The sequence below is a fragment of the Mustelus asterias genome, chromosome 10, assembly GCF_964213995.1.
Source record: "Mustelus asterias chromosome 10, sMusAst1.hap1.1, whole genome shotgun sequence".
NCBI classification, from domain to species: Eukaryota; Metazoa; Chordata; class Chondrichthyes; order Carcharhiniformes; family Triakidae; genus Mustelus; species Mustelus asterias.
Window position 1 is genome coordinate 4,609,237 of NC_135810.1, and position 27,681 is coordinate 4,636,917.

The 27,681-nt window shown below is 46.5% G+C and overlaps 1 protein-coding gene across 7 annotated transcripts in view; it reads left to right on the forward strand.

The window, feature by feature from the left end:
• The window catches only part of LOC144499506 (dedicator of cytokinesis protein 9-like), a 359,791-nt gene that overhangs the window by 203,843 nt on the left and 128,267 nt on the right, over window positions 1–27,681 (forward strand). For all 7 annotated transcript variants that reach the window (XM_078221534.1, XM_078221537.1, XM_078221538.1 and 4 more), the window contains exons 15-27: window positions 2,475–2,597; window positions 2,880–2,959; window positions 3,881–4,068; window positions 9,653–9,718; window positions 11,847–11,939; window positions 12,627–12,750; window positions 15,229–15,350; window positions 17,243–17,329; window positions 17,493–17,582; window positions 19,899–20,014; window positions 21,511–21,577; window positions 25,247–25,372; window positions 26,330–26,401. In XM_078221534.1, coding sequence (XP_078077660.1) covers window positions 2,475–2,597; window positions 2,880–2,959; window positions 3,881–4,068; window positions 9,653–9,718; window positions 11,847–11,939; window positions 12,627–12,750; window positions 15,229–15,350; window positions 17,243–17,329; window positions 17,493–17,582; window positions 19,899–20,014; window positions 21,511–21,577; window positions 25,247–25,372; window positions 26,330–26,401 — 1,354 coding nt within the window. The remainder of the gene's footprint in view (window positions 1–2,474; window positions 2,598–2,879; window positions 2,960–3,880; window positions 4,069–9,652; window positions 9,719–11,846; window positions 11,940–12,626; window positions 12,751–15,228; window positions 15,351–17,242; window positions 17,330–17,492; window positions 17,583–19,898; window positions 20,015–21,510; window positions 21,578–25,246; window positions 25,373–26,329; window positions 26,402–27,681) is intronic.

The window sequence follows — 27,681 nt, forward strand, 5'->3', positions numbered from 1 at the left end:
GGTTCGAGGGCCTGTATCGGTGCTGGAAATTCAATGTAGCCAGAGATTTACCAGCTGTCAATCCTCAATCCATTGAGACAACTAAGTATCACCCTCATAAAGTGTTCTGCTCTAAAACAGATGTTCTTAAAATAAGTCCTGAAACTGAATTTGAACGATGTAGTGCATTCTCAATGTGTGCTGCCTTGAAAAGAGCTAAAACAGAAGCTTGCATGATATTTAGTTATGAATTCAATAGCTCCAATGGAACAGAAACTTGGCATTGACCTGTTTCTGATCTGCATATTCTTTGTAATTCTATGTAAATAGTGTGGATGTTGGAAATATTGGATGTGAAGGAACATTGGAATGGGAGGAGGCCATTTAGCCCCTTGAGCCTGGCCCACTATTCAATGAGATCGTGACTGATCTCCGGCCTCACTCCCGTTAACCTGCGTTTGCCCCTTTATCCTTTACCTTAACTCACACAAATCCATGAGTCTCTGATTTAAAGCTAAAAATTGATCTAAAATCATTTACGGCATGGTGGCACAGTGGTTGGCACTACTGCCTCACAGCGCCGGGGACCCGGGTTGGATACCTGGCTTGGGTCACTGTCTGTGCGGAGGCTGCACGTTCTCCCCATGTCTGCGTGGGTTTCTTCCAGGTGCTCCGGTTTCCTCCCACATTTGGAAGGACGTGCTGGTTAGGGTGCATTGGCCATGCTAAATTCTCCCTCAGTGTACCCGAACAGGTGCCTAGGGGATTTTCGGATTTCACTCTTGAAACATCTGGCACAACTTTTTTTGACTCTGCTGCTTCATCCCAACACCCCCCCCCCCCCCCCCCCCCCAGCCAACAGAAATAGCTGCTCTCAATCTATCCTTCGATATCTCAAAAGATAAACCACAACACTAGGATCCAGAAAGAGTCCCAAACCAAGAGACTGACGTTTTGAACAACACTTGAAGCTCAGGATTTGGATTTCAAAACATTAACTAACTACTTGCTATAAATCTGATGGCAAATGAAGCATTCAGTGACTTGAGGAAGGGCCTTTCTCCCCTCCCAGTGGTTAGGATCTGGAATGCACTGCCTGAGAGTGTGGTGCAGGCAGATTCAGTTGTGCCTTTGAATGGGAATTGAATAAACTCCAAAAGAGAAAGCAATTGCAGGACTACAGGGAAAAGAAGGGGAGCATGGGACTAACTGGATTGTTCTTGCTGGGAGCTAGCACAGACATGACCAGCCAAGTGGCCTCCTGTACTGTAACCATTTTGTGATTCTATATGTAACTTTATTTTTAAGAAAACATTTCTGGGATGTGGGTGTCATTGGCCAGACCAGCATTTATTGCCCATCCCTAATTGCCCGTGAGAAGTTTGCGGTGAATTGCCTTCACGAACTGCTGCCGTCTATGTGCTGTAGGTACACCCACAGTGCTGTTAGAGAGGGAGTTTCAGGACATTGACCCAGTGACAGTGAAGGAACAGTGATATATTTCCAAGTCAGGATGGTGTTGTTCTCGGGTATTTGCTGCTCTTGTCCTTCTAGATGGTGGTAGTTGTGGGTTTGGAAGGTGCTGCCTCAGGAGCCTTGGTGAGTTCCTGCAGTGTATTTTGTAGATGGTACACACGGCAGCCACTGTTGTGTCAGTGGTGGAGGTAGTGAATGTTTATGGATGGAGTAGCAATCATGCAGGGTTACCTTGTCCTGGATGGTGTCGAGCTTCTTGAGTGTTGTTGGAACTGCATCCATCCAGGCAAGTGGGGAGTATTCCATCACACTCCTGACTTGTAGATGGTGGACAGGCTTTGGGGAGTCAGGTGAGTTACTCTCCGCAGGATTCCCAGCCTTTGACCTGCTCTGGTAGCCACAGTATTTATATAGCTAGTCCAGTTCACTTTCTGGTCAATGGTAGCCCCCACGATGTTGATAGTGGGGGATTCAGCAATGGTGATGCTATTGAATGTCCAGGAGCGCTGGGTACATTCTCGGTAAACACTCAAAGGAGAAAGGAACAGAAGGATTACTGATTGGGGAAGATGGAGGGCTGGGAGGCAGCTCGGGTGGAGCGCAAACACCAGTATGGAGCAGTCGGGCCGAAAGGCCTGTTTCTGTGCTGTACAATTCGGTGAAATTCTCATCCCTCCTACACTTTTCTTCAGACTGCTGTTCTGAACTCAGTAACAGGGGCGATAAACCTAATGTGATTATGACACATTTGTGAATGAATAAATGACATTTGATCATTGGACTGTTGTACGCTTTGAAATGTTGTGGAATTGTGGAACAGCATTCCTGTAAATAACACAGGGATATGGTCGGAAAATGCTACTTCATCCAAAACAAAATGTGTTGTCTATATATCTGACGTACCCTTGTTAAAGTTTTGAGTATCAACCATTTTGTTTTCTTTAACAAGTGTTTATCTGCCCCCCCACCTCCCCCTCCCCCCCCAAGCTGCTCTCTCATATCTGCTTTCTATTCTTTAGAACTGTCTTTAAAGATAGTCAAGGAAATCTTGACAAAGGTGCTCGATTCTCAGCCCTCTACAGACAGGATAGCAATAAACTCTCCGACGAAGACTTGCTAAAGTTGCTGTTGGACTTCCGGAAGTGAGTGTTCTTTGATTTCTGGTATATTACTTAAGGTTACAATGGTAAACCTTGTGGAGATATTCATTTGGATACAAGTCCAGTGTGATCCCTTCGTGTTTTACTGCAGTTTTAACACAGAATAAATCAAAAGCAGTTCTTTGTAATTCTTTGAAATTATAATTGTTATGTTGCAGAATAGACTGAAGTAATTATTATATTGGTTTCTCATTTGCCATTCATTGATGTTCTTCCAAAACGACATTAATCTTCTAATTTTGCAATTGTTTTCTGTTTCATTAGACCAGAAAAGATGTCTAAACTTCCAGTTATTTTGGGGAACTTGGATATCAACATTGACAATGTGTCTTCAGATTTCCTGAGTAAGTTTACTTTAACATTTTCATCCTCCTGTTCCAATCCCGCCAGTTTCGGTAGCCGCCTACAGCCTTCCGAGATCTTTGCGCTCCTCCAATTCTTGTCACTTGCGTCCCAACCATTGAGAGCACTGCCTTCAGCTGCTTGGTTCCTGGAATTCTCTCCCCAAACCTTCCTGCCTCTCTCTTCCTCTACGTGATACTCCTTTAAACCGATGTCCTTGACCAAGCTGTTGGTTACCTCTCCAAATAATCTCTTATGTGGCTCAGTATCAGAGAGTCTGATAGCGCTCTGCAAAGTCCCTTAGCATGGTTTACCATGCCGTTACAGCATGCAGGTTGTTGTTATGACTTGAGATTATAGTCGTGGGTGGCACGGTGGCACAGTGGTTGGCACTGCTGCCTCACCATGCCAGGGACCCAGGTTCAATTCCAACCTTGGGTGACTTTGTGGAGTCTGCACGTTCTCCCCGTGTCTGCGTGGGTTTCCTCTGGATGCACCGCTTCCCTCCACACTCCAAAGATGTGCAGGTTAGATGGATTGACCATGCTAAATTGCCCCTAGTCTCCAAAGATATGCAGTTTAGGTGGATTGACCATGCTAAATTGCCCTTTAGTGTCCAAAGATGTGCACGTTAGGTGGATAAGCCATGCTAAATTGCCCCTTAGTGTCCAACAGTCTGCAGATTAGATGGATTGGCCAAGCTAAATTGCTCCTTAGTGTCTCAAGATGTGTAGCCTAGATGGATCAACCATGGTAAATGTGTGGGGTTACGGGGACAGGAAAGGGGTTGGGACTGGATAAGATGCTCTGTCAGAGAGTCAGTGCAGACTCGATGGGTTGAATGGCCTCTTCGGCACTGTAAGAATTCTATGATTCTGTATCATTCTGAATCTAACGTGCTGTATTTTTGTGTGTTTTTGCAGCTTGTGTTAACTCCTCGTATATCCCAGTGAAACATTTCGAAAATGGCACCAAGGTCACAGTTACTCATGAAGTGGAGGAATTTGCTCCCTGTATAGCTAAACTATCTCAGCCTTTCACCACCTATAACAATCATTTCTATATTTATCCAAAACATCTGAAGTATGACAGTCAAAAATCATTCGCAAAAGTGAGTAAAGAAAGTGAGGTTTGGCATCTATTCAATTTCAAATTGTGAAATAATTCAGTTTGTTCTTTAATCTCTTCTTTAATTGTTGTAATTTTAGTCCGACACACCGAGGGGTTTGAAAAAAATTATTTCCTCTGTGACCGCGGTTTTTGTTCCTTCCCTCCCTGGGAACATTTATGTTTTGTTGGGGCTCTGACTGTTTCTAGGTCATTTGTGATGTCATTCACCAGTTTCAATGGAGAGTGCAGGAGGGCATGGCAGGAGCAGCACCAGGCTACCCAAAAGTGAGGTGTCAACCTGGTGAAGCTGCAACACAGGACTACATGGGTGCCAAACAGTCAAAGCATCAATGGATAGGCAAACCAAAAGAGAAAACGCTGGAAAATCTCAGCAGGTCTGGCAGCATCTGTAAGGAGAGAAAAGAGCTGACGTTTCGAGTCCAGTTGACCCTTTGTCAAAGCTGGACAGGCAAAGCCCAGCGATCCCACAACCAACAGATCTGATCCAAGCTCTGCAGTCCTGCCACATCCAACCGTGAATGGTGGTGGACAATTAAACAACTCACTGGAGGGAGGAGGCTCCACGAATATCCCCATCCTCAATGATGGAGGAGCCCAGCACATCAGTGCAAAAGATAAGGCTGAAGCATTCGCAACAATCTTCACTTCTCTCCCCCCCGACCCCAATGCCAAAGATTGCTCCTCCCCACACCCAGCGGCCTCTCCTTCACGACCACCCCCACCTCCTGGGCCTCACCTCGTTCCCGCAGTGGCCCCAGACTCTGGGATTTCCAATCTGGCGGTTGCCTGTAGTCCCAGTCCTGGCGTCTGCTTTCATTGGTGTTGCTGGGATGACGGAGCTGCCGGCAATCCGATTCGATCTCTGGCTAACTGACGCTGTTGTGGTCAGAGAGGGTGCCTTCCGCTTCGACTCCTCAGACGGTGCGGGTAGGAACCCTGTCCATGGTCACAGTTACTGATCACAGCTTTTTATTGGTTATTTCTGGATTTATTAAGTAGATGAATTTCAGTTCCCCAGCTCATTGCTCTGAGTCATTAGCCAGAGCCCTGGGTTACATTTCCATAGTAAGAGTTTTAACAACATCAGGTTAAAGTCCAACAGGTTTATTTGGTAGCAAATACCATTAGCTTTCGGAGCGCTGCTCCTTCATCAGATGGAGTGGAAATCTGCTCTCAAACAGGGCACAGAGACACAAAATCAAGTTACAGAATACTGATTAGAATGCGAATCCCTACAGAATCTGTGCCCTGTTTGAGAGCAGATTTCCACTCCATCTGATGAAGGAGCAGTGCTCCGAAAGCTAATGATATTTGCTACCAAATAAACCTGATGGACTTTAACCTGGTGTTGTTAAAACTCTTCCTGTGTTTACCCCAGTCCAACGCCGGCATCTCCACATCATGACTTACATTTCCATGGCAATCAAGGGACAGTTCTTCCCATGATTCCGGAATAGGAAATCCCCAGGATTCGGTGAGATGTTGATTTTACGTTTGCCCAATATTACTGTTGACTTCAATGGAGAGTAAAATCAAAGGGTAGAGGGAGGTATACAACCAGCCTTGCACCCAAACATGCCAGTTTCTTGACCCTAACCACCCCCCCACCTCCCATTTGTTCCCTGAGTGGTTCCAGCCCTCAACCTAATCCTCTTTCTGGCCTGATGTCCGCCAGAGGAAGGGTCATTGCGCACTCAGGAATTGCTACCTTGACTAACTCTTGCCCCTTCTCACCCACCCCACAGCTCAACACAGCAAACCTGAGGCCAGCTCTTGTACCCCATGTTGTGCCTGCCGCACAGTCTGTTTTAACCCTTATACGATGGACAAAGAATTGCAAGTGGACTTCTCGTTAGTACAACCAATATTTATTTAAAACACACAATCAATAATCACCCACCCAACCAACAATAAGTTTCCAATACTAGACCTTGACTTAACTTTGCGTGACTGGCGAGTACCCAGGCAGATATTGGCCTTTATCTGTGCGCTGGTCTCGGTCGTCCTCTGCGAAGTCTGGTCCTTTGGTCTGGTCTGGCACTCTGGCTCTGGTCTTCCTTCCTTCTCGGGTGTGGTGGCTCTCCTCGTGCTGGTCGTCGCTGGCGACGGTCACCGTTGTTGTTGCTTGTCTGTGGGGTCAGAGAGAGAGAGATTCTTGGTTGCGCAGCGCCATTTATACCCCGTTAGGTTTTGCGCCCCTTTTGGCCATTGCCAATCAATCGATCAGGATTTGATCACCTGATCGATAAAGTCCAATCGGGTGCTGCCACATCAATCTCTGGGTGTGTCCCCAATGGCCATGTCTGTCGGTGCTGGGGGCACATAGGACACACACCTCCCTCCCAAATAAGGGATTATGGTGCCCCTATGTCTGGTAAACAACCCAGTTTGACCAGAAAGTCCCTTTTGTTCTGGAGATGACCCATATCCTGTGTATTCAGTCATCTGAGCTGCAGCCAGTTTATCTCTGTCTTTTAGGCTGCAGCCTGCGGTTTTAGTTCTTGCCCACTTGTCCCAGAGTGCTTTGCAAATCGCCATTTTAGGTGGCCCGTTTGGCCACACCCAACTACCGTCAAATCAAGGTCAGCTGATTGGCCACTGGACACGATCAAATCTGCTGCCTGATTGGTCTCTACAGCTCATCATTCGCTGTTGTAATGAACACAACTATGGACCTATCTATGACTTTGTATCAAAAGGTTACAATCTGAGCTGACAGCTTTTGTTCTTTATTCTTTGATGGGATGTGGGTGTCGCTGGTTGGGCCCAGCATTTGTTGCCCACCCCTAATTGCCCCCGAACTGAGTGGTTCATTCAGCCATTTCAGTGGACAGTTAAGAGTCAACCACATTGCTGTGGGTCTGGACTTGCGTGTAAGCCAGACCGGGTAAGGACGGCAGATTTCATTCCCTGGGGATGGGTTTTTATGACAATAAGTAACAGTTTCATGGTCATCATTACTGAGGTTAGCTTTATGTTCCAGATTTTCCAGAGTCAAATGCCAGAATTCTACCGTCCCACCCACCACGGAATCGGAGCGGGCGAGGGGCGGACAATGGAAATGTCCGCTGTCCTCGGGTGGGATTTTCCAGTCTCGCTCGAGCGAGGTCGTAAGATCCCACCCCTAAAGCCATAGGGCAATACAGCACAGAAACAGGACCTTCAACCCAACTGGTCTGTGTCGACCATGGTACCTGCCCAGCTAGTCCCAATGGCCCGCGTTTGGTCCATAACCTTCTAATCCTTTCCCACCCATGTACTTATCCAAATGCTTTCTAAATGTTGCTATTGAACCTGCCTCAACCACTTTCTCTGGCAGCTCATTCCATATACACACCACCCTCTGCGTGAAGACGTTGCCCCTCAGGTCCCTGTTAAATCTTTCCCCTCTCACCTTAACCCTGTGCCCCCTAGTTTTCAATTTCCCGTTCCCTGGGGAAAGGATTATGTGCGTTCATCCTATCGATGCCCCTCATGATTTTATGCACCTCAATAAGGTCACCCCTCATTCCCCTACGTTCCAAGGAATAAAGTCCTAGCCTGGCCAACCGCTCCCTATAACTCAAGCCCACTGGTCCCGGCAACATCCTCGTCGATCTCAACGGTTGAATTCAAATTCCACCAGCTGCCATGGTGGGATTTGAACCCCCTGTCCCCAGAGCATCTGCTTGGGCCTTTGGATTATTTGTCCAGTGGCATTCGTGTCTTGCCAACCATCTCTCTCTGTGTCAGAAGCAAAAGTGATTTGGGTCTGAGTGTTTTGTCGTTCGGAGTTTTTTTTCCTCTAGTGCAATATTTTTTAACTGACTTGATGGGAAAAGCCTCTATCTCAGCAGAAAGGTTGTGTGTAACACGCAGAGCTGCTTTTAAATGTTCATTACCAGGTTGTGGTCCCATACGGCACAGTCTAATTAAAGTCTGTTTTTGCAGGATTAGCATGTCATGGTGTCTTGTGTTATTTCAGCGTTTTCTCATCTGTAACAATGTGAATTTTATTAAAATAAATGTAAAGGTTATGGAGAATGTCTCCTGCAGTCTCGCTGATTACTCAGTGTACTGTGGTCAGCTTCTATTTTTGTTTTGCTGGAGGCAATCGTAGGAGTGAGTGTGCCATCTGATGTTTATATTGTCAGGACGGCACTGCTGCCTCTCAGCGCCAGGGACCGGGGTTCGATTCTGGCCTCGGGTCACTGTCTGTGTGGAGTTTGCACGTGTCTGCGTGGGTTTCCTCCGGGTGCTCTGGTTTCTTCCCACAGTCCAAAAATGTCTGGGTTAGGTGGATTGGCCATGCTAAATTGACCCTGGTGTCAGGGGGATTAGCAGGGTAATTATGTGGGGTTTTGGGAATAGGGCTCGAGTGGGATTGAGGTCGGTATAGACTCAATGGGCCGAATGGCCTCCCTCTGCACCGTAGGATTCTACGATATTTTGGTGAATTTTTTTTTTGCAGCAACTTTATTCATTGGGAGTAAGGTGAATGTCACAGAAGGTCCTGTGCAAATGCAGCATCTTTCCTCTGCCTGCGAGCTCTTGCACATCCACTGGGACAGCGAGATGGAGCCCAAGCCAGTGTGTGACTCAACACAGCAGCACAGCACGCCCTCAGCGCTGAATCAAAGTCTCAGTTTTGGTGGCATCCTCAGGTTCTGGAGTGGTTTGAGCCTACGACTCGACTCAAGAGTCAAAGCTGCAACCGACTTGAGCAACCTCAAAGGTTGAAGCCACATTGAAGTGAAAATGGGCAAGTGTAAAATCAACATCTCACCTGACCCCAGGGATTTCCTATCCCGTAATCGTGGGAAAAACTCCCCCAGTGGCCATGATTGCATTACTGGAAATGTAACATTGCATTTGAGGGCAGCATGATGGTTAGCACTGCTGCTTCACAGCATCAGGGACCCGTATTCGATTCCCGGCTTGGGTCATTATCTGTGTGGAGTTTGCATGTCCTCCCCGCGTCTGGTGGGTTTCCTCCAGGTGCTCCGGTTTCCTCTCACACTCCAAAGGTGTGCAGGTTAGGTGGATTGGCCATGCTAAATTGTCCCTTAGTGTCAGGGGGATAAAAGGGTAAATATGTGGGGGTTATGGGAATAGGGCCTGGGTGGGATTGTAGTCAGTGCAGACTCAATAGGCCAAATGGCCTCCTTCTGCACTGTAGGATTCTATGACTTGTTCGTTGAGTATCATTGCTGAAAAACATACACCGCACTCATTCCAGACCTGGTTCTGGTTTGTACTGATTGTGGGAATGTTATGTCTTCACAGGGTAAAATTAGACCAACATGTGCAAGCTTTTCAAATGTTGTGATCGCACTCCTGTGAGGCATCGCAGGATGTGTTGTCATGTTGGGAGGTGCTATAGTCATGCAAGTTGTTGCAATTTTAGTAGACGGATCAATATTTTGATATCCAGCGAGGCGCTGTAAATTTAATCTGTTTGACCTTTAACTAGGGAGAGAGATTGTGTTGGAGCATTTGCATGTGAGGCAGACCTCGTTATAATTCAGCCTTGCTGATTTGTGCCTGTGTGATCTGTACATAAAGAGGTTTTATTTTTTGTTTAGGCGAGGAATATTGCAGTCCGCATCGAGTTCAGGGACAGCGATGAGGAAGATTCACAACCTCTGAAGGTTCGTGTGGAACTTATTAATCGCAAGAGTTTTCCTTTATGTGAAACAAAATAGTTTGAACTGAAGAAACACTGCTTTGAGAATTATTGAACTGCAATATAGTGACTCTCATTTGCTTTTTGTCTGCTATCATCTATCTTGCATACCTATTACATACATGCTACAGCACAGTGGCACAGTGGTTAGCACTGATGCCTCACAGCGCCAGGGACCCGGGTTCAATTCCCAGCTTGGGTCACTGTCTGTGTGGAGTTTGCACGTTCTCCCCGTGTCTGCGTGGGTTTCCTCCGGATGCTCCGGTTTCCTCCCACATTCTGAAAGACGTGCTGGTTAGGGTGCATTGACCCGAACAGGCGCCGGACTGTGACGACTCGCAGAATTTCACAATAACTTCATTGCAGTGTTAATGTAAGCCTTACTTGTGACTAATAAAAAACTGTCCACTCAGCCCATCTGGTCTATAGTAGATTTTTATGCTCCCTCCTCCAACCCTACTTCAGTTATTACCATTCGTGTTTATCTGTGATGTGGAGGTGCCGGCGTTGGACTGGGGTGGGCGCAGTAAGAAGTCTCACAACACCAGGTTAAAGTCCAACAGGTGTATTTGGAGTCACGAGCTTTGGAGCGCCGCTCCTTCATCAGCTGAGTGAGGTGATTGGAGCAGCTCTCTGAAAGCCCGTGATTCCAAATAAACCTATTGGACTTTAACCTGATGTTGTGAGACTTCTTACTTGTGTTTATTTGGTGTCCCATTTAAATGTATCTAAATTATTTGCCTCAACCAATCCGTGTGGCAGTAAGCAGCTCTGCATTCTCACCATCTTATGGGTGAAGCAGTTTCCCCTAAATTCCTTCTGCTACCCTATTTATTTAGGGTGTCTCAGTGGTTGTTAGCACTGCTGCCTCACAGCACCAGCGAGCCAGGCTTGATTTCCGGCTTGAGTCACTGTCTGTGTGAAGTTTGATGTGGAGATGCCGGCGTTGGACTGGGGTAAACACAATAAGGAGTCTAACAACTTTAACCTGGTATTGTTAGACCCCTCACTGTGTGAAGTTTGCACATTCTCCCCGTGTCTGTGTGGGTTTCCTCCGGGTGCTCCAGTTTCCTCCCACAGTCCGAAAGACGTGCTGGTTAGGGTGCATTGGCCGTGCTAAATTCTCCCTCTCCGAACAGGCGCCAGAGTGTGGCGACTAGGGGATTTTCACAGTATCTTCACTGCAGTGTGAATGTAAGCCTGCTTGTGACACTAATAAATAAACTTTTAAACTTTGAGTGACTTCTCATATTCACGACACTCATTCCAGGCTTTTTTGATTTGATTTATGATGCGCTTATTCAGACACGAGGCCCGAAGCTCAGTAAATGAAGGCTTTTATTTACTGTTAATGAAGCTATCAGAACTTATATACACTATCCCAGACTGAAGGGGTCCCGGCCAGAGCAGGGACTCTTATACCTCTCCCAGGAGGCGGAGCCCGACTGGGATGTGCCACAACACTACAGTACAAAGGTGTAACAACCCCACCCTAACCCAACAGCAACAATAGCACAATCCAACAGTAACATATGTACATCCTTGTAGTCCTGGCCAGCCCCTGGCTCAGCACTATCCAGTGGGAACCAACGATGGTTCACCACAATTTATTATTGTCACATGTATTAACATACAGTGAAAAGTATTGTTTCTTGTGCGCTCTACAGACAAAGCATACCGTTCATAGAGAAGGAAAGGAGAGGGTGCAGAATGTAGTGTTACAGTCATAGCTAGGGTGTAGAGAAAGATCAACTTACTGCGACTTAGTCAACTCAACTTAGTCTCCCTCACAAGTGCAAGCATCTGCTCTGTCAAACCCCGGCTGCAATCTGAAATATCCCAGCCTTTACAAACATTCCTCAGGGTTGCGGCCTCCCAGTTCTTTGAGAATCTTATTTGCACCTTCTCCGGTGTCTCTTTGTAAAGTGGAGGCCCGAACTGTTCACAATGCACCAAGTGTGGTCCACCCAAGGCTCGGAACAAGTTTTGGCTTGAAGGTAGAAATCCAGAGATGTTGCAGATCATGGAATTTATTTTGCTAAATTATACATTTTGTACTAATTTGCGCGCTGTGATATCATTTCTTTTTATAGTGTATCTATGGGCGACCTGGGGGACCCGTCTTTACGAAATACGCTTTCACAATGGTATTACACCATCACCAAAATCCAGAGTTCTATGATGAGGTAAGGAAGGGGCAAAACGTTTTAGTACAAATCTGTTAAGCAAAACATGTTGTCGAAGCTTTTTGGTTTGCACTCATCAGGACAAACACAAGAACACCAAATTTCAAATGATCATAGGAATTTATACTTGGGGTGCTGATTGGTTGACAAGTTGACTCTGGGTGGCCATTGGATGTTAGATGTTTCAGCTGTAAACACAAAGCAAAGTACAGACCAAACCTAACCAGCTTGACGAATGAGAGACCCAAAACAAAACGACTATTGTTTGATGTAATTCTGTGATTGGGCAGCACTTACTGAACAATCCTGTGTGTGCTTATAGCTACACCAACAACCAATTTGAGATAATTAGTCAAGCTCATCACGAGACAAGGGACGTTTATGTTTGCTGGAATCAACATACATTCATACACAGGGACCCGTTCCCTGCAAACAAAAGTAATATGCTCAAGCCCTGTGCATTTTTTTCAATTACCCAGAAGCTTTGGGAGCCTCCATTGCTATCACCATGACAACACCTCGGCGAATCAGAGTCAACTTGCCAACCAATAGTATCTCCTGTGGTATGAATTGGTGTGATCACTTGAAATTTGGTATTCTTACATTTGTCCTGATGAGTGCAAGAGGAAAAGCTTCAGCAACCTACCTCTTTTCAGCAAGATTCAGTCTGTATTCTCTGTGTTTCAGATTAAGGTGGAGTTGCCGACCCAGTTACATGAGAAGCACCACCTATTGTTCACCTTCTACCACGTCAGCTGTGACAACTCGAGCAAAGGCACCACCAAGAAGCGAGAAACCATCGAATCCCAAGGTTTCCGATACATTCATTTTTTTCAACAAAAAAATTGAGCTGGCCAGACAATCTGTGCACAGCAAGATCCCACAAGCAACAATTGAACAAATCGCCCATTTCCCACCCCCCCAAACACACACAAATTGGGGAAAAAAAGGGAATAGATGGAAACAGTTAGCAGGCCAGGCCTGAAGCAGTGGGGCGGAGTTTCCACTTGGAGCTCATTCCAGCGTAGATTGAAAAATACTTTATTCTCCGCCCAACAAATTTCAACCTAAATCTGTTGCATCTTGGGTGAGAGAAAAATATTACTTTTATGTTAAAGACTGAATAACTTGGTCCGGTTTGATTAAGCTCAAGGCCTTTCTGGATCTTGGGGCATGCATGGAGAGAAATGAACCTGTAGGATTATGGGGACAGAGTGGGGGAACAGGACAGATTGGATTGCTCGACAGATTGAAGGCATGAATTCAATGGGCTGAATGGCCTCTTGTTCTGCTATAATGACTCTTTGACTCTGTTCTATTAATGGGTTTAAAACAAAAGTAAGTATTCTTAATCGATGTCAATCCACCACCTCCAGACCCACAGCAATGTGGGTGACTCCTAACTGCCCTCTGAAATAGCCGAGCGAGACACTCAGTTGAAGGGCAATTAGGGATGGGCAACAAATACTGACCCAGCGACGCCCACATCCCATGAAAGAATTTTAAAAATGTTTAAACCAATAGTTTTTTTTTAAAAAATGGCAGAATTTAATCGACTGGTGTGTGAATGTGAGATGGATAGAAGTTGCCAGAAATACTCAGTGGGTCAGGCAGCATCTGTGGAGGGAGAAACAGAGATGATGGAAGGTCACAGACTTGAAACATTAGCTCTGTCTCTCTCTCCACAGACGCTGCCAGGCCTGCTGAGTATTTCCAGCATTCTCTGTTTTTATTTCAGATTTCCAGCATCTGCAGTAATTTGTTTGTGAAACAGATGGAGCTTTGTTCTGTTAACAACTATAATTAATTCTGCAAACTGGGGGTGGCAAAACACTAATATTCAAAGAATAGAACATAGAACAGTACAGCACAGAACAGGCCCTTCGGCCCACGATATTGTGCCGAGCTTTATCTGAAACCAAGATCAAGCTATCCCACTCCCTATCATCCTGGTGTGCTCCATGTGCCTATCCAATAACCGCTTAAATGTTCCTAAAGTGTCTGACTCCACTATCACTGCAGGCAGTCCATTCCACACCCCAACCACTCTCTGCGTAAAAGAACCTACCTCTGATATCCTTCCTGTATCCCCCACCACGAACCCTATAGTTATGCCCCCTTGTAATAGCTCCATCCACCTGAGGAAATAGTCTTTGAACGTTCACTCGATCTATCCCCTTCATCATTTTATAAACCTCTATTAAGTCTCCCCTCAGCCTCCTCCGCTCCAGAGAGATTTATTGTTTTTTAATTTTAAATAAATTTAATGTTTCTCAACTGATGTCTTCACCACTTCGCAGCCAGAAGTCTCTCAACACCAGGCTAAAGTCCAATAGGCTTATTTGGAATCACGAGCTTTTGGAGCGCTGCTCCTTCATCAGGTGAGTGGAGAGGTAGGTTTCACAAACACGGCATACATAGACAGAGACGTAATTGCAAGTTAATGGTTGGAATGAGAGCCTTTTCAGGTAATCAAGTCTATACAGGTACAGACAGTGTGAGTGGAGAGAGGGATAATCACAGGCTAAAGAGGTGTAAATTGTCTCACGCCAGGACAGTTAGTTGGATTTTGCAAGCCCAAGCCAAATGGTGGGGGTTACAGGTAACCACCTGGAAAGACTTGATTACCTGAAAAGGCTCTCATTCCAACCATTATCTTGCAATTGTGTCTCTGTCTATGTATGCCGTGTTTGTGAAACCTACCTCTCCACTCACCTGATGAAGGAGCAGCGCTCCGAAAGCTCGTGATTCCAAGTAAACCTGTTGGACTTTAACCTGGTGTTGTGAGACTTCTTACTGTGCCCACCCCAGTCCAACGCCGGCATCTCCACATCATGGTTAAACACTTGGAGGGGATGTTCTGGGCGCGCTTGCCCCAGGAGCAGAAAATCCTACTCGTCACTGGGCCTTGCATGATCCTATCCTGCCCACTATGATTCCCATAGTGAGCGGGATGGTGAAATTCTGCCCTTAGTTTCTATAATATCTTTAAATGTAAACTTTAATACAGTCATGTTGTCTTCAGTAGTCTACTTATGTAGGAGTCACGTTCAATGTCTTTGTTTCCAGATATTGTTTTATTCTAGTCAAAAACTTTATCCGGTCTTTATTTTTAATTTAATAAAAATTACATTCCATTGCAATCTGACTGTACTCAGCACTTTGGGTGATTCCTCCCAGATGCCGTGTGATTGATGTAAAGTTCCTGTCTCCCGGTTCTGTCTTGCCAAAACACTGGTACAATCTCTTCAACAAATGGTTTTAACAGCCAGCTTTTCTTTGCTTCCAGTTGGCTATGCCTGGCTTCCACTGCTGAAAGACTGCCGGGTTGTGACCAGTGAGAATCAGATCCCAGTTTCGGCTAATCTCCCCTTAGGCTATCTCAGTTACCAGGAACTGGGAATGGGAAAGGTAAGCTCAGAGTCTCCCGTTGGCCATTGTTTCAGTGACTAATGAGTTTGTACAATTCCACAGTCATCCTGTTCGACTGCATTCCTGTCGTAGTTAGTTGAGTCCAGTGCCAATTTACAGCACTGCCTAATGTCATCTACATCTGCTTATAGCTCCTTACGTAATACAGAGAATGTACAAAATATCTCTGCCGGTAATACTCTCCGTGGGATAAAAGAATTTTGGAGAATTCTCATTGCTCAGAGTGTTTGGAATGTTTGGCGATGGTTGAGGTGAACGGGTGGAGATATTGAAAAGGAAGCTGAATAAACACAAGGGCCTGGGAGGATATGCTGATAGGGTGAGATGAATAAGGGTGAAGGAGGCTCGTGTGGAGGGTCAGAACCAGCACAGAGCAGTGGGGCTGAATGGCCTGTGCTGTCTATACTGACATGGTGCGCGGCTGGAGTCACCTCGGCTGGATAGTTTAGTGTATCTGTTACTCACTTCCAGAAGGATGGTTGGACCAGTTGGCTATTTACAATCCTGTGAATTTAATGTTTACTTCCTCTGGTGCCACATCCCAAAATGGCAGATTTATTGAAATTAATTTCAACAATTGTGAGTGAACATGGAGACCTCTTGGTAACCTCGCTGATTTAAAAGGGTTTTAACTTTTTCATCTGTAAAACTGATGATTAAATTTGTCCAAAACTGAAATCACACAGCATAGTTTTAGACTCTCGGGCGCACAGTGTGAGTGGCAAGGATTCAGATGATTGGGAATACTGTAGATTTGGGACAAGCTGGAATTATGATGTAAAATGTCACTCTTGGCCACAATTTTACGGGACACATTGCAGTCACTCCCTTCCACCCAACTCCTGGTGGGAGAGGCGGGAGTGGCTGCCCCACAGCGAGTTAACATGGGGACAACGTTAATCGCTTCAGGGTGAGAATTCTAACTATATCTCAAGAAGAAGCCCCGCCTTGGAGAGCTGCCAGCCAATTGGATGAACATCAGCACTCTAATCAACTAGCGACCATCAGGAGCTGTGGTCACAGCTGGTACTGCAAGTGGTCCCACCACCCTCAGGAGCCCAGGTGCGCCTGGGGTCGAAAAGGCAGGTTCAAGAAGTCTGGGGGATGGTTAAAGGGGGAGATGATCTTGGTGGTGGGGAAAGGGGGAGAGGAGGGACCTCTGATGGGCCTGGGAATCTGCAAGGGAGGTTCCAGTCTCTCCACCATTTCTTCCTGATAGCTAAAACTGCCTGGCCACCCGCATGGTGTGGGCCTCCCCCAGCCACAGATAAAATACTAGCAGAGCTGGGATAAGGCCATTAAATGGCTAAATTGTGGCCATTATGGCGGCACAGTGGTTAGCACTGCTGCCTTGCAGCGCCAGGGATTTGGGTTCGATTCCCGGCTTGGTTCACTGTCTGTGTGGAGTTTGCACGTTCTCCCTGTGTCTACATGGGTTTCCTCCGGGTGCTCCGGTTTCCTCCAACAGTCCAGAGATGTGTGGGTTGGGTGGATTGGCCATGCTAAATTGCCCCTTGGTGTCAGGGAGATTAGCAGGGTACATACGTAGGGTCACAGGAATAGGGCCTGGGTGGGATTGTTGTCAGTGCAGACATGATGGGCCAAATGGCCTCCTTCTGCACTGTAGGGATTCTATGATTCACTTAAGGACCTCAGTTAGCCCCGGGATGGGTGGGGGAGAGGGGGCTGGCTAACGTCCCTCCTGCCCCTGTGAAATTTCAGACTGGGATTGGGAGCAGGAGTGGGTAGACAGTGGGAATGCTGCCCACTGGGTTTTACCCGCCGCCCTGGCCTACAAGCCTGCTGACGGAGGAAGGGGAAGTCCAGTCCTGGATGTAGATTTCAATTGATTTTGTCTTTGGATTTTGCAGCATTCCGGCCCCGAGATCAAGTGGGTAGATGGAGGCAAACATATCTTCAAAGTCTCAACACACCTTGTGTCCACGGTTTACACTCAGGTCAGTCTTGATGCTCTTCTCGTGATGCATCTAGTGGGGAATTATTAAGTTTCGCAGTTTTTGAAGTAAAGATATTCTCTGTAATATCTGTAAGCTGGGTGAATGCAAGATGACTTTGTTGGAAAGATTTATGGAAATAATTTCTTCTTGACTTTGTTTCCAGGACCAACATTTGAACAACTTCTTCCAGTATTGTCAGAAGTGTGATTCCGGAGCGCAGGCGTCAGGAACGGAACTTGTCAAATTCCTCAAGGTAACTTCTCACCTCCTCAAGGTTGAGGTCCCATCAGGATGATACCCAAAGGTGTGCGGGTTAGGTGGATTGGCCATGGAAAATTGTCCCTTAGCGTCAGAAGGACTGGCTAGGGTAGATATATGGGGTTATGGGGATAGGGCCTGGGTGGGATTGTGGTCGGTGCAGACTAGATGGGCCAAATGGCCTCCTTCTGCATTGTAGGGATTCTATGAAATGTGTCAGGACAGGACTGACTGGCTGGGTCGCTTCTGTTGGGGAAACAAAGAAAGTTGTGGAATGACCTATTGGGGCGTTTGAAACCATGACGGGTTTGGATAGAGTAGATACAGGGAGAATGTTCCCTCTTGTGGGGAAGAGCGTAACTATTAGCCATCAATGAGTGAGGTCGTAAAATACCGGCCCTCGTCTGCTCGATATTGTGTGTCTAACTTACTAAAAATGGAATAATATACCAGTTACACGCTCGCTATATCTGATTGAAATTTCTCTGTGTTACCTTTACTCACTTTTCGATTTGATTTGATTTATTATTGTCACATGTATTAACATACAGTGAAAAGTACTGTTTCTTGCGCGCTATACAGACAAAGCAAACCGTTCATAGAGAAGGAAACGAGAGAGTGCAGAATGTAGTGTTATAGCTAGGGTGTAGAGGAAAATCAACTTAATGCAAGGTAGGTCCATTCAAAAGTCTGATGGCAGCAGGGAAGAAGCTGTTCTCGAGTCGGTTGGTCCGTGACCTCAGACTTTTGTATCTTTTTCCTGAAGGAAGAAGGTGGAAGAGAGAATGTCCGGGGTGTGGGGGGTCCTTAATTATGCTGGCTGCTTTGCCGAGGCAGCGGGAAGTGTAGATAGTGTCAATGGATGGGAGGCTGGTTTGCGTGATGGATTGGGCTACATTCACGACCTTTTGTAGTTTCTAGCGGTCTTGGGCAGAGCAGGAGCCATACCAAGCTGTGATACAACCAGAAAGAATGCTTCCTATGGTGCATCTGTAAAAGTTGGTGAGAGTTGTAGCTGACATGTCTAATTTCCTTATCTCGGGTTATTGCAAGCGATTGCTGTTACTCAGATCCTCACAAACACAGTGTGCATTGCAGAATCTTAAAGCACAGGAGGCCATTTGGCCAATAGTTCCTGTGCTGGCACTTTGAGTGAGCTATCCAATTAGTCTCTATCCCCCCTGCTCTTTCCCCTCTGCCCCCGGAATGATTCCATTCCACTGCAGGCTGTTTGTGTGCATCTTAAAGAGAGAGTGTTACAAGGCGAGGGTATTCTTATTCTAGTGATTGTCATTGGGTCTATTTAAAGTCCCTTTCTGAAGAATATCCTCATGGTTTTTAGTGCATGAGTACCACTATTACCCGTTTTGGCAGGGAGAGCTTGGATTCTCTCAAATAGCTGGCTGGCTGATCTGAGGCAGACCGGCAAGTGGAAGTGCAGAGCGCAGGGCAAAGGGAGGGAAGGAAATCAATTTCCCCACTAACCCTTTCCCCCATCCCACCTCTATCCCATTGTCATGTTGTGTCAGGGTCCTGTCAAAAGACTTGCGTTGGTTTAGCAGTGTCAGGACGAAACCTCAGACCAGAGGAATACACGTGCGAATGTTGCAAACATGGCAGTCACTTTGTGCACAGCAAGATTCCGGTGAAGTGAATGACCAGATGGGCGGCACAGTGGTTAGCACTGCTGCCTCACAGCACCAGAGATCCGGGTTCAAATCCAGCCTTTGGTGACTGTGGGGTTTGTACGTCCTCCCTGTGTCTGTGTGGGTTTCCTCCCACAGTCCAAAGATGTGCAGGTTAGGGGGATTGGCCATGCTAAATTGCCCCTTAGTGTCCCAAAGAATGTTGAGGTTAGGGGGATTAGCAGGGTAAACACACGGGGTTACAGGGATAGGACTCAGTAACATGTTCTGTCGGAGAGTCGGTGCAGACTCGATTAGCCGAATGGCCTCCCTCTGCGCTGTAGGGATTCTGTGACCTTTCTGAAGGTGTTGGTTGAGGGTTGCGGAGATTTCCTCTACTGTTCCTCGAACACAGCTGTCCACCGGCAAGGGCAGACAGGGCTGCATATTAATTCCCTCTTACGAGAGGCGTGGTGCACCCCTAGAGACTTTGTAGAGTCCTGCGGCACTGGCATCTTGATTTCCCTCATCAAATGGTGCTTGAGCCAAGATGATAATGGGGGTAAACTGGTGGTTTGGGGGAGACTGGGATATTCTGTTGGTGTCTCGGGGTTCTGAGTGTATTTGGCACTGGGGTGGGATTGTATTTCTGTCCCTCCGACTCCTGCAACTCCTCTTCATTCCAGAGCCTGCATGCGATGGAAAGCCACGTGATGATCAACTTCCTGCCCACCATCCTGAATCAATTGTTCCGTGTGCTTGCGAGGGCCACCCAGGAGGATGTCGCTGTTAATGTTACAAGGTAAATAAAATGTTTCTGGCTATTGTTAATTTATTTTGGGGGGACAATGCCCTCAAAATATCTCAAATTCTGATGGAAAATGGTCCATTTTCTGGACTCTCGCTGGATAAACGTTTGGAGCAGGAGGGACGAGCGTTAAAAATAGAATGATCAGTGAGCTGCAACTTTACATCAACGACACTCGTTGACAGCACATTGTGAGTGACTGTTTGTGCTGTCTCTCATAATAAATGGTTGGCTCTACAAAAGGACTAATTGTCGATGCATTATTCATCGCGCAGGTACAGAGGAGAGATCTGCATGGGGAGCTTAAAGTGATTAGTGCAGAATATCAAACATGGTCTTGATGAACGAGGAATGATTTTTCATTCCCGGAACCTGGGATCAAATCCAGTGCAATAATCTTCCATCCTTTTGGTCATAGAGTCAACTCAATTGGAGCACAGATCCTAGTGCCTGTGTATTGACAGACATCCTTTCTGTCCGTCTCTCTCATTCTTCGACTGAGTTTACAAATACTCTCCCTCGTTGCCTCTTCCACATTCACGTTTTTCACTCACTTTCTCACAATCCTACTCGTATTTTCCTCCTTCTCTCATGCGTGTGTAAGAACACGCACACGCAAAAGAGCGACCTATAGCACAGCTGTTTACCATTCGAAAAGGTGTGATCTCCAACTCTCGCACCGTCAGCCTAAAGGCCTGGAAATGCTCAGCAGGTCAGGGGGGTCACACAGTCACACAGGCGCGCATGCACGCACACAGGCGCGCATGCACGCACACAGGCACGCATGCACGCACACAGGCGCGCATTCACGCACACAGGCGCGCATTCACGCACACAGGCGCGCATTCACGCACACAGGCGCGCATTCACGCACACAGGCGCGCATTCACGCACACAGGCGCGCATGCACGCACACAGGCGCGCATGCACGCACACAGGCGCGCATTCACGCACACAGGCGCGCATTCACGCACACAGGCGCGCATTCACGCACACAGGCGCGCATGCACGCACACAGGTGCGCATGCACGCACACAGGCGCGCATGCACGCACACAGGCGCGCATGCACGCACACATGCACGCATGTGCAAACAGGTGTGCACACATGCACAGGTATGCACACAAGTGCACATAGGCATGCACACGCAGGTGTGCATACGGGCACACAGGCTTGCACATACAGCGCTTGCACATACAGGCTTGCACATACAGACTTGCATACGTAGGCCAGCACACACACACAGGCCAGCACATACACACAGGCCCACTCATGCACACACAAGTGTACACGTACACCCACAAAGCTGCACACACGTTAGTGACCTAAAGCATCGCTGTTTACTATCTGAGGCGGGAGAAGCAGAGCTGATGTTTTCCCACCCTCTGCAGCAGAATTGTGACTTCTGGTTTCCAGTATTGAAGTGTGTTGCTTTTGCGTTCAATCCCTGTTTCCATGCTAATCTTTGATTTCATGAAATTCTCTCCCTAGAGTTCTTGTTCACATCGTCTCGCAGTGTCATGAAGGACTGGAACACTATCTGAGGTCCTACATAAAGGTACTTCTGGCAAACAACCACCATGTATAATGAAATGTGAATGCGAGAGTGGTAACTTTGACAGAACTATACAGGGAGCATCAACAGCAGCATTGAGTGTATGTCGAATGGAGCCTTGTATCCTGTAACTCATCTGGAACCTCTTTTGCTTATTCCTGAGAATAATAATTCACTCCCTGAAGCCTTGCCCTCAAATTATTTTACCCTAAATTGAAATGACCGGTTACGTTAGCACAATTACTTTTCTCTTTCCATTTGGGTATTTTGAATCCTGTTCCCTGCCCAGGTGAAGATGCTCGAACAGGATACGGGTATTTCCCCATGACGACCTACTCCATGGGGCTGAATTTTCAGTTGCAGGAATGGGGGTGTGCATTGAAATGTTTCTCGAAGGTGTCGTGAGATTCCACCATCTCTGGAAGAGACATGGTTTTCAAAGGAAGATGGCGAGAGAAGCTGGATACCTGTTCTCCTCCAATTAATGGCCCAGTAAACTCCCTGCCAAGCTTGCTAATGGGCCAGGAGATGACTTCCCAATGTGTTGAACGCTAGCAGTCGAGTGCACACTAGCATGTGGCAGGTTGGGCCAATGTGGGGAGCTGCGAAGAGTTTTGTTTAAATGGGAAAAAGCTTTGCCCCCACTGGTGGTTTAGAAGATCGGAGGCAGGACTGTTTGATTGGCTGGTTGGCCAATTGTCTGAATGCCGAGGCTTCTGGCCCTCTTCCCTTGTGCAAGGCAGTGGCAGGCACTGTCATGGCCGCCGTCTGCCTTGGGTGCGTCTGTTCCAACAGGCACCTCCCGCCTTCTTGCAGAGTTTGACATCACTGGCCCAAATCAGGTGTTAATGTTTGAAGATTGCATCACAGAATTGGGAACCAGTCACTATCCAGGCACTGGACTTGTTGAAAATCAAGCTCTAGGTGTCTTAACTGGCCGGATATTTAACCAAGTCCTTTGCAGGTTCACCAAAGTGTGTACTGTAGTTCAGGCGAGGCGTGTATTCCCTTACGTCTAGAAAATGCTCTAATTGAGACGTTAAAGATAATTGAATATCAGGTGTAGTATCAATGTGCTGCACTTGGTTGAAGTCATGAGGTTACACTGAGGCTTCATTTGAAGCAATTTTTTAAAGCGACATCTCGGCCTTTTGGCTAAGATGCAAATGAGATCAAGCCTTGGAGGAGGTGCAATGCCTGCTCCAATCAGCTTGGATCATGTAGATCAAGCCTAAGACAGGAATGTCTCACTCACTGAGACTTTGAATTGGACTTTGATTGGATATAAACAAAAAAAAATCTGATAATTAATCTCTATCAACCCCATTTCCTCTGATTGGGGGAGCGGAGATGACTGAGTCCAGAATAAGAGGGGCTGAATGTTGGAGCCTCTAGTTTGCAGTTCAGTAAAGGCGACAAGAGTTCAGCTTAGAGTCATGGAGGTTTACAGCATGGAAACAGGCCCTTCGGCCCAACTTGTCCATGCCGCCCTTTTTTTTAAACCCCTAAGCTAATCCCAATTGCCCGCATTTGGCCCATATCCCTCTATACCTATCTTACCCATGTAACTGTCTAAATGCTTTTTAAAAGACAAACTTGTACCCACCTCTACTACTACCTCTGGCAACTTGTTCCAGACACTCACCACCCTCTGTGTGAAAAAATTGCCCCTCTGGACCCTTTTGTATCTCTCCCCTTAAACCTATGCCCTCTAGTTTTAGACTCCCCTACCTTTGGGAAAAGATATTGACTGTCTAGCTGATCTGTGCCCTTCATTATTTTATAGCCCTCTATAAGATCACCCCTCAGCCTCCTACGCTCCAGAGAAAAAAGTCCCAGTCTATCCAGCCTCTCCTTATAAACTACTCTTCATAAATTATCTTTATTTCTTTGATCCAACTCCACACACAATTCTCCACCAACACCCAGTGCCACCTGTGGCTCCTTTATATATCAGTGACTTCTACTGAATAATTGACAGCAAATTAGGACTTAATTGGAAGGTCTGTTAACCCACTCCGAACACTGAACATTAGAAACCATGAACTAATGAAATGATAGAACTACATTTGAGGGGTTGAATGGCCTCCTCCTGTTCCTCGTGGTAGATACACTGTCCAGTTGTGATCCGGCCTTCAGTGGTTTATACTCACAGCACCTGCTGCCGTCCACACAACGCTCAACATCACATTTAAAACCTGAATAACCCAGTCACTGATATCGATCCGTAACCCCAGCGACAGAGTTATTATATTCCAGCCTTGAATGACCTAAGTCAAGCTTGTGCGGGTCAGGTGGTGACCTTCTAAAAAGATACGTCAGCGCTCCGACATTTAATGTTAAAACGCAAATCTTTCAGTCTTTGTTCTGTGAACATTAATTTCAGCATTAAATGGGTTTTGAGTGTCATAGAATCATAGAATCCCTACAGTGCAGAAGGAGGCCATTCGGCCCATCGAGTCTGCACCGACCACAATCCCACCCAGGCCCTACCCCCACATATTTACCTGCTAATCCCTCTAATCTACGCATCTCAGGACTCTTAAGGGGCAATTTTTAACCTGGCCAATCAACCTAACCCGCACATCTTTGGACCGTGGGAGGAAACCGGAGCACCCGGAGGAAACCCACGCAGACACGAGCAGAATGTGCAAACTCCACGCAGACAGTGATCCGAGTCGGGAATCGAACCCAGGACTCTGGAGCTGTGAAGCAGCAGTGCTAACCACTGTGCTACCGTGCCGCCCAGTGTCTGGGATGGTTTAGATGTTAGCCTGAGACCAGACTGTAATCCTAACAGATACAGTGTGATAAGAAATCTCGCTAATATTGTGAGAATATTCCAACCTGAAACACTGGTTTTGTCTGGCGTGTTTTTGGATATTGGCAAGAAACGTTTGCCGAAAGAATGAGAATGTGGAATTCTCTGTCAAACAAAGAAATCAAAGTATTTATTGAAGTAGAAGAAAGATGATTAAACACTACAAAGAACGACATTATACTTTGACAAAGTAACAACAAGCACTTACATCCTCAAAGACTGAAAACCCTAAAGTATCTGTCTCCCCCATAATCCTAAACTCTGCTTTTACCCCCGTTTCCCAAACAACAGCCATAAACCTCTTGGTCAGATTGAGCCAGTGATTACCATTCCGTACAGCATTAGTGTCCAGGACTTGGAAATGGTTTTCAGTTCCAGGAAGGGAACAATCTTTGGCACAAACTTGCTTTTGCCTTTGACACTTCTTCTCTAGCTGAGCTGTTTCCTGAAGATAGCTGCCTCTCTCGCTCTCTCTCTCTCTCTCTCGCTGCTGCTTCTTCAACACCTCATCTGTGTCTAAACTGCCTCCTGGCTCACAGCACTCTGACAATTAATTGTATCAATTGCAAAGAACATTCTGTCCCCTATTCTTGCCTTTCTCTTAGGTGCTGCCCAGACATGGTTTACAAAAATACATGGCAGATTGACTTGTGCAAGAAAAAAATCATTTTATAGCATCCTAAAGTTTTGTGATAAGTGCAAAATCTGATTTAATACAGTCATTATTTTTGGGGTCAGTTATATTTGGTCCAGGATGAGTTATGGTCTCAGAGGAATATTGTGATGAGCTCCCTTGTATAAACATTAATGAGCCCTTCCCTTCCTCTCAACTCTTGCTTACTCTCCCCCAGTTCGTCTTCAAGACAGAACCTTGCAATTCCTCCAAATGCAAGACGGTGCACGAAGAGTTAACCAAATCCATGACTGTTCTGCTCCGAGCAACGGCAGACTTTCTGACCTGCAACAAGCTGCTCAAGGTAAGATTAAAGTTAACTCTCTTGTAAGTTGTGAAAACCTCTTAGCCGGTTTGGTATTTGAGAGTAACCTTGGCAGGCAGGCTGTGCGCTTGTTGTCCACAGATCATTGTTCCCTCAGTGTTCGGGTTCAGTGCCACTCGGTGAACTGGTTTTGTAACAGTAAGAAAACCGCTCCCCCAACACATTCCCATTACAGATTGCTCTTGCCAGTTCCGCAGGATATTTCCAATCCTGCGGCGAGCTCTAAAACGGGGACCATTTTGAGGTCCCATTTTTAAATCCACAAGCATTTTCTACCACATTCTGCTATTGCATTGTTTGCTGACGGTGGCACAGCGGTCAGGGACCCGGGTTCGATTCCAGCCTCGGGTTACTGTCTGTGTGGAGTTTACACGTTCTTCCCATGTCTGCGTGGGTTTCCTTCAGGTGCTCTGGTTTCCTCCCTGTAATAAGTCTTCGGAGGCAGAAGTCACTAATATTCCTTTATTTACAAGATCCAACAACACCATACAGAGTCCTCTCAGTGTGCAGTCTACACCCGGAGTGCCAGAGGAACCGACACTCCTGTTTAAGCACAAAGCATGGCGCTCCCTGATTGGACCATCAATTTGGCCCTTAATCAGGGAGTTCATATTCAAGCCGGCCCACCTCAATTGTCTGATTAAAATCATTGCACTCCCACAATCCAAAGATGTGTGGGTTAGGCGGATTGACCATGCTAAATTACCCCTTAGTGGGAACTAGCAGGCTAAATATGTGGGGCCACGGGGATAGGGCCTGGGTGGGATTGTTGTCGGTGCAGGCTCGATGGGTCATTGTATTTGCAACAGCAAATGTTAATAGGCGGGAGATTTATATTCGATACAGGTATTATAACCTGAGCGTTTTGCAGAATTTTGTGACAACTGATGTTTCAAGTTTACGTTCTTTGTACCTAAAGTTTTTGTTTTTTTTCAGTATTCCTGGTTTTTCCTGGAGGCGTTAATCAAGTCGATGGCTCAGCATCTTATAGAAACCAGCAAACTGAAGGTAAGCTCCCTCATGTCCCTCACTGAGGTGTTGGATTTCTCCAGGGTGGGAGGAGTCTTGTGCAGTGTGTAAACATCAGCACAGACCAGTGGGTCTGAGGGACCTATTAATGTGCTGTGAGTTCCACGAGGTGGTTAATTATCACCAACACACATTCACCTAATGAGATGTTTCGGAGCTATTAAGCCGTGTTAATCATTTGCCTTCAGTCTCGTGTTTTCACTCGCTGTTGGCTGTTCCACCAATGTATTCCAAGTGTCCGGGACACTCCTGTACCACTGTTTTACATTTTGTTCTTATCCAGCAACATATCAACCATCTGTCTGCTACCGACATGCAAAAAAACAGTTAATTTTTGTGGTGCTTGTAATGACTTCAATCAGGCCATTGAGGGTGGCCTACTGGAGTAAGAACTCCCTGATTAAGGATCCCTAAGTTAATTTGATTTTGTTTATTTGGTTGGACAACAAAAGATGTCCCCGATTTAAGGAGTCAATTGATGGGCCAATCAGGGAGTCTTTTCCTTGTATTTAGCTGGGACTGTCGGTTCCTCTGGCACTCCTGAAGGTAGACTGCTGCCTGCGAGCGCTCTGTGTACTGCTGCTGGACTTGTAAATAAAGGGATTGTGGTTAAGGGACTTCTGCCTCCGAAGACTTATGACAGTGCTAAACATTGCTCCTGTTTTGGGAAGAGTTTCACTGCCATTGTGTAAGAACAAGTGACGTGGTTTAAAACCACAGATGAAGGATTAGGAAGTAGGAGACGTAGGATGACAGGGGACCTAATAGAGGTGTATAAGATGTTGAGAGGCATCGATCGGGTGGACTCTCGGAGGCTTTTTCCCAGGGTGGAAATGGCTGCTACGAGAGGACACGGGTTTAAGGTGCTGGGGGGTAGGTACAGGGGAAATGTTCGGGGTAAGTTTTTCACACAGAGGGTGGTGGGCGAGTGGAATCGGCTGCCGTCAGTGGTGGTGGAGGCAAACTCAATAGGGTCTTTTGTGACTCCTGGATGAGTACATGGGACTTAATAGGATGGAGGGTTATAGGTAGGCCTAGAAGGTAGGGATGTGCTCGGCACAACTTGTGGGGCCAAAGGGCCTGTTTTGTGCTGTAGTTTTCTATGTTTCTAAGTATAAACACTTAATGAGGAGTGACTAAATCGGTTAGGATTATATTCACTGGAGTTTAGAAACTTATAAAAACTCGTAGAAACTTATACAATTCTAACAGTGTTAGACAGGGTAGATTCAGAAAGAATGTTCCCAATGGTGGGGGAG